Below are 14,155 nucleotides of genomic sequence, written 5' to 3' on the forward strand. Positions count from 1 at the left end.
GTTTGAAGCGTGGAATTTGAAGGAGAGACTTGGAAGAAGATCGAAGCTCTCTAGTGGGGGTGTAGTCTTTTATTAGCGAGGAAATGAAGGCGGGGGCAGTGCCTTGACGGGCCTGGAAGACCATGCAGCCGGTCTTAAAAAGGGAACGTTCCTTGACAGGAAGCCAGTGAAGCTCCCTGAGGAGGGGTTCAGAGTGATGGTAACGTGATAGACCATAGACCAACCGGGCCGCCTGGTTCTGGACCAACAGGAGCCTCTGCAGGCTGTATGCTGGAATGCCGTTGTAAAGGGCGTTGGCATACAATCACTAAAGGTGTGGCCTCTGGTGGGAGTTACAACACCCTAGAATGCTGTATATTACTGGTGCGTGCATAAGAGTGTGTGTATAATATATGTTTCCATATATATATATATATATATGTATGTATGTGTGTGTGTGTGTGTGTGTGTACTGCAGGTTTTGTGAAAATAACAGAGTTGAAGAAACCTATTTTAATGATACTCAATTTAACAATGTGAAGTGTGGTATTATCCTTCTTGTGATCCAAAATTCTAAACTGCCTTTCAAGGTGCTTCAATAAATATCAAATGATTTCTTGTAGTACAACTATCCATTATCAGTTATTGTGATTTAGCCTGAAAATTTGAGAGTGGGGCATTAATAGAATTTTTTTTTTAAAGTAAGTTGGCCAGTTTCTGATGTAGCTCTTGGTGCTGAGAACCAAAGAGATCCATTTCAAAACTAATGCAAAGCCAAATGCTTCCTCTTTAGACACTATGTATACTTGCCAACATTGCAGATGGAACAACAGCAAAAGAGCTTATCATGACCAATGATGACATCTTGCAGAAAATCAAGTATTATATGGTAAGGACATTTCTATAGCTGGACTTGGTAGAAAAGAAAGGGGGTGATATTTTGCTTTTAAACATTCGTTTACTTCAGTATTTTGAAAATCTGTGAAATGTGAACGTTTGTAGTGTTGCATGAGCCTATGTGGGTTGCATTGCAAATCCTGTTGTTTATTGAGTATGTGACTAATTCTTAACCATTCTGAACATATGTTCTCATTTGTGTTCGTAGATATCTGAGCAGTTAGAGAAGGTATGCAATGAAAAGTTCAAGTATTTTTTCCCCAAAATATTTCAAGTCCCAGCAGCTCAAACCTTCCTTGTTTTTTCCATGTGTCCTTCATTCAGCAATCCTTATTTATGATTACCAGGGTTCAAATTTAGCATCACATTCATTAAATATATTTCTCTATTGTTAAGTAAGTTCCTGTTTCGCGTTTATTAACAGCAATCCAACTTGCCCAATCCAACTTAAATGTGCACTATGGAAATATGATACAAACCTACAAAACAAATTGTGATTTTCCTAAGGCTACAAATATTTTTTGTGTAGCCGTTGAAAATTACAGACGAAGTTCTTGTACAATGCTAGAAGTTAACACACGTGAGTTGCCGTAGTACACCTTTAATGTTTTCCAGGTGGGCAGACAACATTGACCTTTAAAGCAATGACTACTCTTAGAAGGTGGTCCGCCTAAATTTCAATTTGCCTTTTAGACAGGAATAACCCCTACATAGTAAAGAGACTTCTACTTTTGCCCTGAGTGCCTGACTGGATATGAAACTAGTATCCTTACTTTTTGTCTACCCCGCTGTCATACATATCGTTTATGCAGTGGCCTAGGCCTATTTTTGCTAATGTAAATTCCAGATGAGTGTATGATGTAATGCCCTATGTGGCTAAGGGTATGCCCAGACGTAGGTCCGTCCATTGCTCAGTGTGTCAAGGCGGCCAAGCTACACTGACTGAAGTGCCTCAGTCAGGACGAAACCGGTCTTTGGTTATATTTGTTCTGTTTGAGAGAGGACCTGGCTTGGCAATTCGGGCTGGACTGTTGCTATTGGAGCAATGTCAAGACTGATTTATATATTGCTGGGTGTAATCTGGAGTGGCATGGTGAACACACGTGAGTTGCCGTAGTACACCTTTAATGTTTTCCAGATGGGCAGACAACATTGACCTTTAAAGCAATGACTACTCTTAGAAGGTGGTCCGCCTAAATTTCAATTTGCCTTTTAGACAGGAATAACCCCTACATAGTAAAGAGACTTCTACTTTTGCCCTGAGTGCCTGACTGGATATGAAACTAGTATCCTTACTTTTTGTCTACCCCGCTGTCATACATATCGTTTATGCAGTGGCCTAGGCCTATTTTTGCTAATGTAAATTCCAGATGAGTGTATGATGTAATGCCCTATGTGGCTAAGGGTATGCCCAGACGTAGGTCCGTCCATTGCTCAGTGTGTCAAGGCGGCCAAGCTACACTGACTGAAGTGCCTCAGTCAGGACGAAACCGGTCTTTGGTTATATTTGTTCTGTTTGAGAGAGGACCTGGCTTGGCAATTCGGGCTGGACTGTTGCTATTGGAGCAATGTCAAGACTGATTTATATATTGCTGGGTGTAATCTGGAGTGGCATGGTGGACAAAAGCAAACAATGGATTGGAATGCTACCCTAAGTGATTGCCAGTGGTTAGATTTACTGCAAGCATCCTCCCATCACCTTTTGTGTGTTAAATGCAGGGTCCAGATCATGTTCTGTAACCTGGTTGGGCTCACAAAACATACCATCATAATGAACATTGGATTACTATTCCTGCACTAGGTGAATCATGTAAAGAGTTTCTCTGAATCAGCAGTGTAAGCAGATGTTTTTCTCTGCGTCAGGGAGAGCAGAGTCTACTAACCCCTCTCTTGTAAAGTTTGGCTGTTAGGCGAACCCCAGAACTGGGCCCTGACATTCTGTGTGTGCAAAGAGCGTGTATGTGCAGTGAGTGTATCGCGCATGTGTGGTAATAGGACTCTGAATGTGGGATGAGTCTGAGGCAGAGACCAATGTGATACATATTGGATGACCCTGGTTTAGCATTGCTCAAAATGGACGGTGATACAGCTTCCTCAGACAGTGGAAGTGTGTTCACTGTATTCATCTGACTGGGGGATAACGTTCTAGACACTGAAATAAGGGAGGATGGAAATAGGACTAACTTTGTCAATTCCTTTTTTTTTCCCCCCCCTATACATGCATACCCAAAAGTCTGAATCTGAAATATATTTAGGCTTCATTTTACTGATTAAAAAATCACGGATCTGTATATATTTGAATTGCATATATTTCAGTAATTTATAAAGTAGCCTAAGTGTTTCAAACTCTAGGAAACCAGAAGAACCATATAGATCTCCCAGCTTAGTGATGCCTAGGTTGGCCAACATTCTCCACCCCGGTTCACTAAAAATGCCCGGTAGACCCGGGTTATTCCACAGTGTTAGATTAGATTGAAATATAGAAGTCTTATTAATTAGTCAATATTATGTTCCATGTACGAATCGTATCTTTAGCGGTCTTGAACCTAACTCTCTTAAAGTAGTTCGGGTCGTTAGTTCTTGCAAGAAATTGTGTAGCATTAGTGCCCAGCATAAATTGATGAAAGTAATACGGATTATTGGAGTTGAAAAGAGTGTGTAATCGCCCCAAAAAGGAAGCATAAAAATAAATTCGGAAATCTGGAAAATTAAGACCACCTTTGATAAATGGTAACTTCAAGAAAGAGAGTGCTCTACGTTTTGTTTTTAAAGCCCCATAACTTCCTAAAATACCATCCAGCTTTGTAAAAAATACGTTATTGATAATCAAAGGAATACACCTGAATAGATACAAGAATTTGGGTAAAATGTTCATTTTAATAAGATGTATCCGTCCAAAGAGATTTAGAGGGACCTTAGACCATTTTTTAAGAAGAGCGGCTGTGTCTTTTAATAGAATATCATAATTAAGTGCCTTGGTTTCCCTGATATTGGATGTAATTTTAATGCCTAAATAGGTACCCATGACTGGAACCCGTGGTTTGTGGTTCACTATAATTTGTGTTTTATTCAAATTTAATTTATATCCCGAAACGACGCCAAAATCATCGGCTTCTTTGATAATTCCAGCCATAGCTTCTGTCACATCAGTTGTATATATTGCCAAGTCGTCAGCGTAGGTTGTAATTTTAAGTGAATTACTGCCATGAACAAATGGTTTAATACGTTCTTGGGACTGTATAGCGTTATTAAATGGCTCCATGGCTAGAGCAAATAAGAGCGGTGATAGAGGACACCCTTGACGAGTGCCTCTCAAAATAGGAAAAGTAGGGGATAACAAATTAACATATCCTATTTTTGCGTTTGGGCAATCGTAACAAGCTTGTATACTAGTTAGAAACTGTGACTTAAAGCCAATTTCTTTAAGAGTGGCCCAAAGATAATCCCACCCCACTCGGTGGAATGCTTTTTCAGTGTCGAGTAATACCATACCGAGTGTGGAGGAAATGGTGGCTGCAACGTCAAACGCTGTAATGGCCATATTGACATGTAAAGTCGTATCTCTGCCTACCACAAAGTCATGTTGGTGTTGACTGACTAGCTTGGGCATAAGAGACAGTCTCGTAGCAATTAATTTGGCGTATGCTTTAGCGTCTGTAACTTTGTAAATTCCATGAACACTTTATTAACAAAGGGATGGTGATTAGTTCTTCTGAGCACTGTCATTTTGTAGATGGTAGGGGTGAGAGGTGGGACTGCAGTTTCTCATGTCCATGGTGAGGTTGTTTCTAGGTAGGACCTGTTCTTTTGTCTGAGCCTAAATACTCTTTCAAGAAGGATGATGACATCCGGGTAGAGAGCTGTCACACTTAATTGTCCCATTGTTTTGGATACTCTTTCTTGGATTCCACTTCATTGCTGTGAGGGCTGTCATCTTACATAAAGGATGTATCAGAGGAGCAGCCTAAAAAGGACATTTGAATGACAACCCCCCCCATATTGGTTGTGAAACCTTTGAAAGCTGGTCCACATCCCATGTCTGGGAGAAATGTAGTGAACTGGGATCCAACCACCTTATTTTTTCCAGATCCAAGTTGTTCTTGTCTAAAGAAGGCTCTAAAAAGTACTCAGAGTTGCTGTGTGTTCAAGGCTGTTGTCTGCATTACAGCCAGCCCTTCAGAGGTGAGGAAGCATCATGTGAAGTGTGCACAATGTATAGGAGAAACTTAAGTTGTACTACATAGTGCCAAGTAACCCTCACTCTCTTTGTAGAAGGGGAAACTGTTGAGGAGAAGCCAGATGTGTTCCCAGCATGTGTAACACCCAGATGTTGCTTATGTCTTTTGATAGCGAAACCGAAGCTGACCCAGTCAAGAGAAGGCAGTCTAGGGGGTAAGCATTTAAAGAAATCAAATACTGCTCAACACCCTTCAATGCCTGAAAGCCCGGTGCTGCTTTTTGACTCAAAGCATATCCTGGGAAGGAGCTAACGTCTCTGCCAAAGAATAATCCTGGCCTAGAGTCTTTATCTGTCAGACAAGCATACTGGGAGATATTGATCCGTAGAGTGCAACTGCCCACAACAAGCACCCATAACATCCTGGCCCTGAGGCCACAGCTTCAAGGATGGGCTCATACTGAGCAACTATCCTGCACTATGGTGCAAGTGAAGTCGCTGTGACATGTCAGCAGAGTTGCCCTGAAAACAACAGTCAAGAGAAGGCCTTCTAGTGCTGCACCACCACAGTACCATGAGCTAGTGACACTGACGAAAGATTGACTGAGACCTGAAAAGAGGAATGTGGTGACCAAGAGATGTAAAGCAGCTGCTAGGCATAGTAATCGGCTAGATGTATTGGGAATGGGAACTCTAGGAACAGTTGGGAATTGGCAGTAGAAATATCAACCTTACTTGGAGATTACCTGTAAGGACAGCTTCAAAACCTATAAAAAGAAAGAGTATGTTTAAAAGCAAGCTTACAGAACCCTGCAGTGGGCAACTGCTCAGAAGATGATCTTACAAGTGATTCAAGGAATGCAATTTTGATCCGCTTCTGAAACAAAAGTTTCACCTCCATTATAACTATGTGGATAGTGGTCTTTATTCTTCGTAGAGAATGTTGACAAAATGCAGTTGGACGTTTAAGAAGCCTGATTTCCCATTGCAGAACTAAGTGATTGCATTGGTCTGAAACATAAGCAAGACTTGATTTAGTCTTTTTGAAACTTTTAGGGAATATGTTATCCTTGATATTATCTGTCTTTCCATGGATCTTTTTAAATAAATGTTTTTATTGTCTATAAGTCAAAGACAGCACATGGTACAGCAGGTACATATTGAAAGAACACAGATATGCCAATCATCAAAATACAACAATACAATGTCACAAGGTATATCCATCAAAATCGTAACACCACAGTTATATGCTGCCAATCTCCTACGTGTTTCAAGCCCTGGGAAGGAGTCTAATATTTCTACCATATTTTCGTATATTACCCTTGATAACCCCCTACTGTTGTAAACCGATTCTACAGCTGGGTCACAGTAATCTACAACACAAAGCCATTCTGACACCAGCGGGGCATTGGATGCTCACCAGCTCTTAGAAATATCTTACACCTGATAGAGAATTCAAGCAGCAGATTCCTTACTCTAGAATAATTACTGTGTGTCAGACTTGATCTGGAAACTTTTCAAGCAGTACCTCGGCAAGCTCGTAGGTGTCGTAGTTCAAAGCCGCATCTGCATCGCCGACCCGCTCCATGTCTGTGTTGTCTTTGTTTGTGTCAGAAGTGTCATGTGAGTTGCCAATATAGGCTCCCTCCCAGTGCGCCAACATCACTCCTTTTCTTTCCACGCCATGCACATTCGGAGAGGGCCGTGTAATTTTGTAATTCTGATGGATAAATGTGCCTGTGGATTCCTCACCTTTTGAATTACCTCTTGCGCTGCATTCCACAGAAACTTTTCTCCATAGCTCTCCCACGTCGATGAGGACGTCACAGTGGAATGGCTCAGACCTTGTTTGCGTGCTGACATTAGTTCCTTTTTTTCCGTGCCGTCAATGCTTAACGGTTTTTCCAGGGCTCACCATTTCTGAGAGTTTCATTGTTACAGGTTTTTCCTGAAATTGCAGTAGTGCAATGGCCGCTCAGAAGAAGTCTGGTTGTCTTGTAGGGAATGTGGGGTCATATGTCCGTCACTGACCTCCATGAAGATTCTTTGGTGCCTTTCGCCAGGCTGCTACGTCTGCAGAGAAGTTTTGCGAGCGACTCTGGTCCTGTGCTTAGGGCCATCAGATTTGTGTCATTGCAAATCATCTAGCCGGAGAGGTGAATGTGCATGTGGTTAATCTCAGTCTGCAGTTCTCGGCCAATCACAAGTGGCTTCTTCATTGGGAGGTGTCCATCACATTTCCAGGATGTGGGGATTACCAAGGTTGGACTTGTTTGTCACTTAAGAAAACGTGCACTGCCCTTTGTTCTGCAGTCTCCAGTATCCAAGGCGGGGAGTGCTGGTGGATGCGTTTCAGCTAGGCTGGGGCTCACAGCTTCTTGACGCATTTCCTCCCATACCCTTTATTCCTTGAGTTCTGAGGAAGATTCAGCAAAACCGGGCCCAGGCTGAGATTGCTCTGGGCTCGCCAAGAATGGTGTGGTACACAGACCTCCTTTACCTCTCATCGCACCCTCCACTTCGTCTCCCTCCCAGTGCAGATATCCTCTTGCAGTCGCAGGGGCAAGTTCTACACCCCCACCTCCAAATTCTGCCCCTTTATGCCTGGAGATTGAACGGGGCAACCAGAGCTCAGCGGCGTAACACAGGCCCCCGCGCTTCACAGGCCCCCTCACTCAGTCTCATTGCAGCCATCAAGCAAGCCTCTGCTCAAGTCTGTGCGCGCACCATGTAATTCATGATTGAAGTTCAATCATGAATTAAATGGTGCGCACGGTGGCGGCCTCCCGCCCTTCCCATAAATTAAATGGTGCCCAGCGGCCTCTTAATTATTTAAATGGTGCCGTTTTGGTACCGCGGCCTCTAATTGGGTGTGCGCAGTGCGCAAACGAACGCCCAGGCGGGGCCACAAGGGACTTTAACTTTTTGCCGCTCGCACTGACGTGAAACAACCAGAAGCCCAAAGAGCCCCCGGCGCTGCAAGAAGGAACCTGCGTCTACAGCCTGTAGCCTGTGGTAGCCTGCTTGACCCCCAGCTTCCTTGGATGAGTTGTCTGTCACTAACGTTCTGGTACAATGCGGTCTGATTCGATGAGCGAAGGCAACAGATGGGGTGGCCTGGGAACAGCCTCCCATGCAATGCGCGTGCGGGGGAACTTTTGCCGCGAGCCCTGCGGTGAGCTGGAGGTCACATACTGGATTCATGGCTAGGGAGCCCCCTCACTACCCAGTTCAGTTAGTTGAGTACTGTTGAAAGAAGTAATAGTTGATTGCAATTCAAAGAAGTAATCGTTACATTGCACGTGTTGTTAAAACGAGTTAGTAGAAAAGAATTTTTAAAAAAAATTTTACGTTTTGTTTTAGTTCAGCTGGGCTGTAGAATTGAACAATGTAAATAATTTGAGAGAGATTTGTTCATCTGAAAAGAGGATGCTGTGGACTTTAAGGCTGGGGAGCCAGGTTCGAGTCTTGGCCTTGGCTTAACATTCTGTAATTCTGGGCAAATCACTTAGTGTCCCCCACCACCCCATGTCCAAATGTAATGTAACTTGTGCTCTATAAAGTGCCCCCATAACTTCGGTTCGTATTGTATTAACAAAAGGCAGCCCTCCTTTTTGAGGCAGGACCGGGCATGAATCCTCTTGATATTTAGTAAGTCGGCCCGGCAACCCTGACAGTAAAGCATTCCTATTTCGGATACAAAGCACCACACTGTAACACACGGCTTACTGTTTGCAGCCCAGTGACTGGTATTGTTGGCGTTCGAGGTCAGTCAATTTCTAGTTAACAGCGGCTGTCAGGGACTTTTTGAGCTTCAAATTTGTCTGCCTACGTGAGTGACGGAAAGCTCTTGCCCCCCTTGTGAACTGTTAGTAGTTTGTGGTGTAGGCTAGAAACGCCCCTTACTTTAGCAGGCCTCAAACCTCACTTTTGCAGGCGCTGATGGCAGCAGTAAAACTCCTTAGATGTCTGTAAATGCTGTTTCGACAAATCAATATGTAGAGTATTTTTTAGCGCAGTCCCTGCCCTTTCTGAAGCTGCAGTATTTACAGCTGTAGGCTCTTTGTGGAAAACAGCATTTGTAGGTAAATATTGGGGTTATGCTGCCTCTTTGAAAGACACATGGAAATGTATTAAAATGCAGCGAAGGTAAAAAGCTGCTATTGCAGACACACACAAACATCACCAACACACACTGTCACTGACTCTCGAAAATTGCTGTGCACAAGTACTCTGGAAACGTGTTTAATTCTTTCCTGCCATTTGGGCTAGGGAAGGGGGCAAGCCAAAACCCTGAACCAGGTTGTCATACCAGCCCCCCACCCCACCTACACACACTGCATGGAGAGAGAGCGCGAAGTAAAAAGCGAGCCTCAGAGCACGATTTTCTCAAATAGAGTTGTCCTCCCTGCTGTTGCAGGCAGGACACGCTCTCTCCTAACGCTTTTTTTTGTATATAGTTTGCATTTGCAATTCAATAGATCTCACATTTGCGAGAGTTTAAGCTGGTGGCATTGTAAACAACAATGCCTTTTATTTATTTGTTTTAAAAACAAAACATAAATAAAAGGCACTGTCATTTACAATGCCAATAGCTCAAACTCTTAAATGCAAGACCTATTAGCTAGGCTGCGGTGCCATGCACCAAGTCTCGCCCGCATTGGTTCTCATTGACTGGGCAGTATGCTGATTGGCTGTCAGGCAAAGTCCCATACAGTCAGTCTCGGGTAGCTCTGTTCGGCTGCGCTGAGGCTTGTATTTTCCCTGCAGTGGCTGCTGGAATTACAGCTTCCATTCAAGTCTTTTGGTAAGAGCTGCCTCCAGCAGGTTAAAATCGCCCCCTGGCCTGCTGCCCAGTGGGGAAATGCCCAATACCCTGTCCGGCCAACCTGGCCCTGCCCTGTGCTCTTGGCCAAGACCTGCCCATGTACTTACAGACCATGATGCCAAGCTGCAAGAGCTAGTGCATGAAATATGGAGTTGCCCCTTACCCACCCCCAAATTAACATCCAGGCCCCAAACCAGGTTCAAGGGACATGAAGTCATCAGTTTTTAATTATTTCCAATGCTGATGAGTCCATTAAATAATGTTAACAATCAAACTTGGCAAGGCAAAAGAAAGACGTGGGTTAGACAGGGAACAGAACATGGGTGAATCTCCCTCTCAACAATTTAATTGCACAAACAATCTGCAGGATGCTCTCCCTTTTTAGTTCGAACCCACCATTCAGCAAGGCTATAGAACTAAGGGGCCACCCTCTGTTCCTCTATCTGGGTATGGTCATCAGTGTAAAAGTACAATGGTTCTTAAGGATAATTTCAAGTAAGTTTGCAGAGAGAAAAAATATGTGTCCTCCCATTACTGTTTCCTGTAGACAGACATAAGAGTCCAAGATTCCAATGCAGTAGGCAATTGTATCACGATAACCTGTGATAGCAAAGATTAACAAATATATCAAATAAAAATCACTTAACAAGAGGTGCTCTCAAAGGTAACAGTGAGATGTGGTGGCTCAGTGCTCATGAGTTGTCAACGAATTTGATAGAAGTGATCAAAACAACTCTGGTGTAATCAAAATATTAATGTCCTAAACTATGTTAAAATTTATTTGGGAGTGACCAATGCCTTATTCCACCAAGTGGACCATGAATCCACACAACAGTCTCTGCCCTGACTCTGGGTGCCTGTTTTAGGTAAATGTGCACCTGATCAGGAAAACGAAACACTCGCAATACAAGAGAACCGGTGCCTGAAGTGGGCACACATACTGGTGGGTGGAACCAAAATGTGAATGGCAGTTGAAAAGACCGATGGGGAAAGAGGGCTGGCACCTGTTGCATCAGGTGCCTCCTATGGCGTGTGGGCACCTGCAGCTGCCCTCGCACAACGTGTAGAGCCCCCCACCCCAACATAACCCTTCAGCGGTCCTACATATGCACCATTGGTGCGTGCAAGCTGGATACCCTTGTAAAACAACACGTGTGGTGCGCGCTGAGTGAAACAATCCCAAGATAATGCAGTTACTCTGTAACGTTCGCGTTGGGATTAAGAGCGCAGATAGAGCGGTTTAAACAGGAGAAGCGATGATCAGCGTCTGAATCAGCTGATGAGAATCCTGTATGTTCGCCATATAACCTGCACGGCCAGACACCCATAATCACTCATTATGATCACGTCTGCGGAGGATCGTGTAAACAAACCTCTGTGTACTTATTTTGACATGCACTCACACACAAGACACTCTTTGTGTTTGAGAAGCTCAATTTATTGTTATTTTTTTAACATCTGTTTGTAAGAGGGTGACATTTTAAATGCCATGCACGTTCTGTCGGTGAGGGCACAGCTCATTTGTACGGCCATAAAGACCCAGTAAAAAAGCCCAGCGCACCCATCTCATGGCCCTCCATGACCCCCATGAGATCCAGATTAGTGATAACTAATTGGTGGTAGGTGGTGGGCCGGGTGCTGGGGGGGGCTCTGGGGGGGCTGGGGGGGGGGGGCTCTGGGGGGGCTGGGAGGGAGGGGGCGCTGGGGGGGCTCATTGTGCTTGCAGGGGGGCCCCCTCAAGTTTCGTTACGCCACTGCCTGACCTTTTTCTCTCTCCCACAGGTTGTGGTGGATGTTGTTTTATCGGCCAAGAGACACTCCACCAAAGCTGTTTACTCCGGTGTTGTATTTCTATCTAGGACCCTAATTCGATATTCCTGATTCATGCCCTTATGTGGTTATAATAAATAGTATCCTTATAAAGGCATAAGAATCATATCCATATTTAGTAACAGCCCATGCAGTCCAAAGCACGGCAAGGCTACTCCCATAGACTCCTAGAAAGCACAACGTGTTCTTTACACAAACCAAGCCTCCAGCAGCCCGGGAATCCCCCCCTGCTCTTGTTTTGATTTGCACAAGCACTCCTGGAGTCCAGAAAGACTGTTACTTCTTAGTGACGTCTTATGTCCAACCTTACGTCAAACCCGGCACCTTTCAGGTATAAATATACCAACGTTGCCTTAAGCAAACACACAGTGGTGTGGAGCAGAGCAGTTATCTACTTATCCGAAGCCCAGCTGATGAGAGAGACAAAGGAACCCGCCCCTCCCCTTTGACGCGCTGGAGAAGCTGCCTTTTCTCACGCCGAGAAATCCAGCTCCGGTGTTCCCAAGTTAACCTTGCGGGTTGCTGGGAGATCGAGTCCTGAGAAGCGAGATACAAGACCTCCTTCATTCTATAACCAAGGTACGGAGCTGATTAAAACCTTAGAGAGAATTCTTGATTTCGATACTTGGCAAAAACCCAACTTAACTTAAAAACTGCAACTTACTTACTCCTTCCCACATATTAGGCTTAGGTCAGGTACACTGGGATAGGCGTGTTTTAGAAGCACCAGTTGAGTTCGTTAGTCAATGTTTTTATGTATGTGTTAGAACTGGCTATTTCTGGTAGGCTAAGGCTGACGCCAAAGCCAGGCAGAAACCACCATTCTAGTCAGGGCAAGGAAGTCACACGCCAAGATAACCTCTGCTCACCCCCTTGGTAGCTTGGCTCAAGCAGGAAGGCTAAACTTGGAGGCAATGTGTAAAGCATTTGCGCCAGCGCACAACAGCAACAACATACTAGGCACACCACAAAAGAGACTCCACACAAGGTTATTATAAAAATAACTTTTGTATTGTAAAAACATATCAGATAAAATCACACATATACATTGTGCCAACTGGCATGGGCAATATTCACAGGGATTATGTACACCAGACAGGGCCACATGGGCGCCTGTCAGAATCCGATATAGTACTTCTAGATAAAATGTAGAATATAAAATCACTTCTAGAATGAAGAATAAATGTAACATAAAATAATAATCAAAGATAACAACCAGTAACCACTGGTAACAGGAACCAGGACCTTACTAGGACCACCTGTACTAAGAAAGTAGAACCACCTAAGTATCACACAGCATTTAGGGGTCTAAGAAAGAATACATTACTCATGATGCAATAAACCTACATTCAGAGGAGTAGAAAAGACAACCACCTAAGTATCACTCAGCATTTAGGGGTCTAAGAAAGAATACCTTACTCATGATGCAATAAACCTACATTCAGAGGAGTAATAAAGAGAAAACACATGACGCCCAAGACATTCAGAGGTGTCAAGAATAAAGCACATGATGCAATAAAATACATTCAGGGGTGCAGCGCAGGAAGACACATGATGACTAACCATTCAGAGGTGCAGCGCATGGAAAGAAAGACACATGATGCAGTAACACATTCAGAGGTGCATAATAAATCAATAGCGCAAAAACTCACATAAGCAATAACTATTAAAAGCATAGGAATCGCATTGCGCCAACACTACATAAGCCACTACCTGTGGCAGTCCCTAGGCCAACTGACCTTGTGGGGCAAAGATGCCCTGAGTCCAAAGTCAGGGTGCGCTGCCATGCAGCGCCAGTCCAAAAGTACAAAAAGCCTAAACGTGGCAGTTGCCTACAAAGTGCTGGGCAACTGTGTACATCACAGAAAGGCCTAAACAGTGCAGCTGCCCACTAATTGCTGGACAGCTGGGAAAATCATCAACACTGCGGCTGGGGGCTCTCACTAGCCCCTAGACAAGCTGCGCCAGGGTGGGAGCCACACAGGCTCTGTCGCAACACATGCCCCCAGCGTTGGAGCTCTCAGGCTCTGGCCACAGAAAATGCCCCCTGAGCCTAACAGGCTCTTCAAAGAAATATGACGGCGGGGTCGTTGGAGCCCCCCTCTGGGGCTCGACATCACACAAATGGCCCCTGGGCCTCTCTGGGCTTTCTAAACAAAATGCTCCGCCGTTGGAGTCCCCCACGGGGGACTCTGAACTCAGAAATGCCCAAGGGGAGCCTCTGCGGCTCCTAAATGACATGCGGGCAAAAGGGAGAGCGGCCCGCTGCCACGGGGCCGCTCTAATGCTTCGTCCTCCCCCCTGGCCACCACGTGGAACCAGCCGCCCCCTCACGGAGCTTCACTCACCGGGGCTCTCGTTGCTGCCGGTCTCTCTCTCTCGCCGGGGCTCCCTCGACACACGGGAGCCCCAGCAGCAGGCCACGCGGCTTCTCCTCTTCCTGG

General features: G+C 44.7%; 1 protein-coding gene across 10 annotated transcripts in view; it reads left to right on the forward strand.

Moving 5' to 3' along the window:
- The window catches only part of ARMC8 (armadillo repeat containing 8), a 702,262-nt gene that overhangs the window by 527,489 nt on the left and 160,618 nt on the right, over positions 1 to 14,155 (forward strand). For all 10 annotated transcript variants that reach the window (XM_086955494.1, XM_086955495.1, XM_086955496.1 and 7 more), the window contains exon 19: positions 773 to 868. In XM_086955494.1, the coding sequence (XP_086811620.1) occupies positions 773 to 868 (96 nt within the window). The remainder of the gene's footprint in view (positions 1 to 772; positions 869 to 14,155) is intronic.

The sequence above is a fragment of the Lissotriton vulgaris genome, chromosome 2_1, assembly GCF_964263255.1.
Source record: "Lissotriton vulgaris chromosome 2_1, aLisVul1.2, whole genome shotgun sequence".
In the NCBI taxonomy this organism is placed as follows: Eukaryota; Metazoa; Chordata; class Amphibia; order Caudata; family Salamandridae; genus Lissotriton; species Lissotriton vulgaris.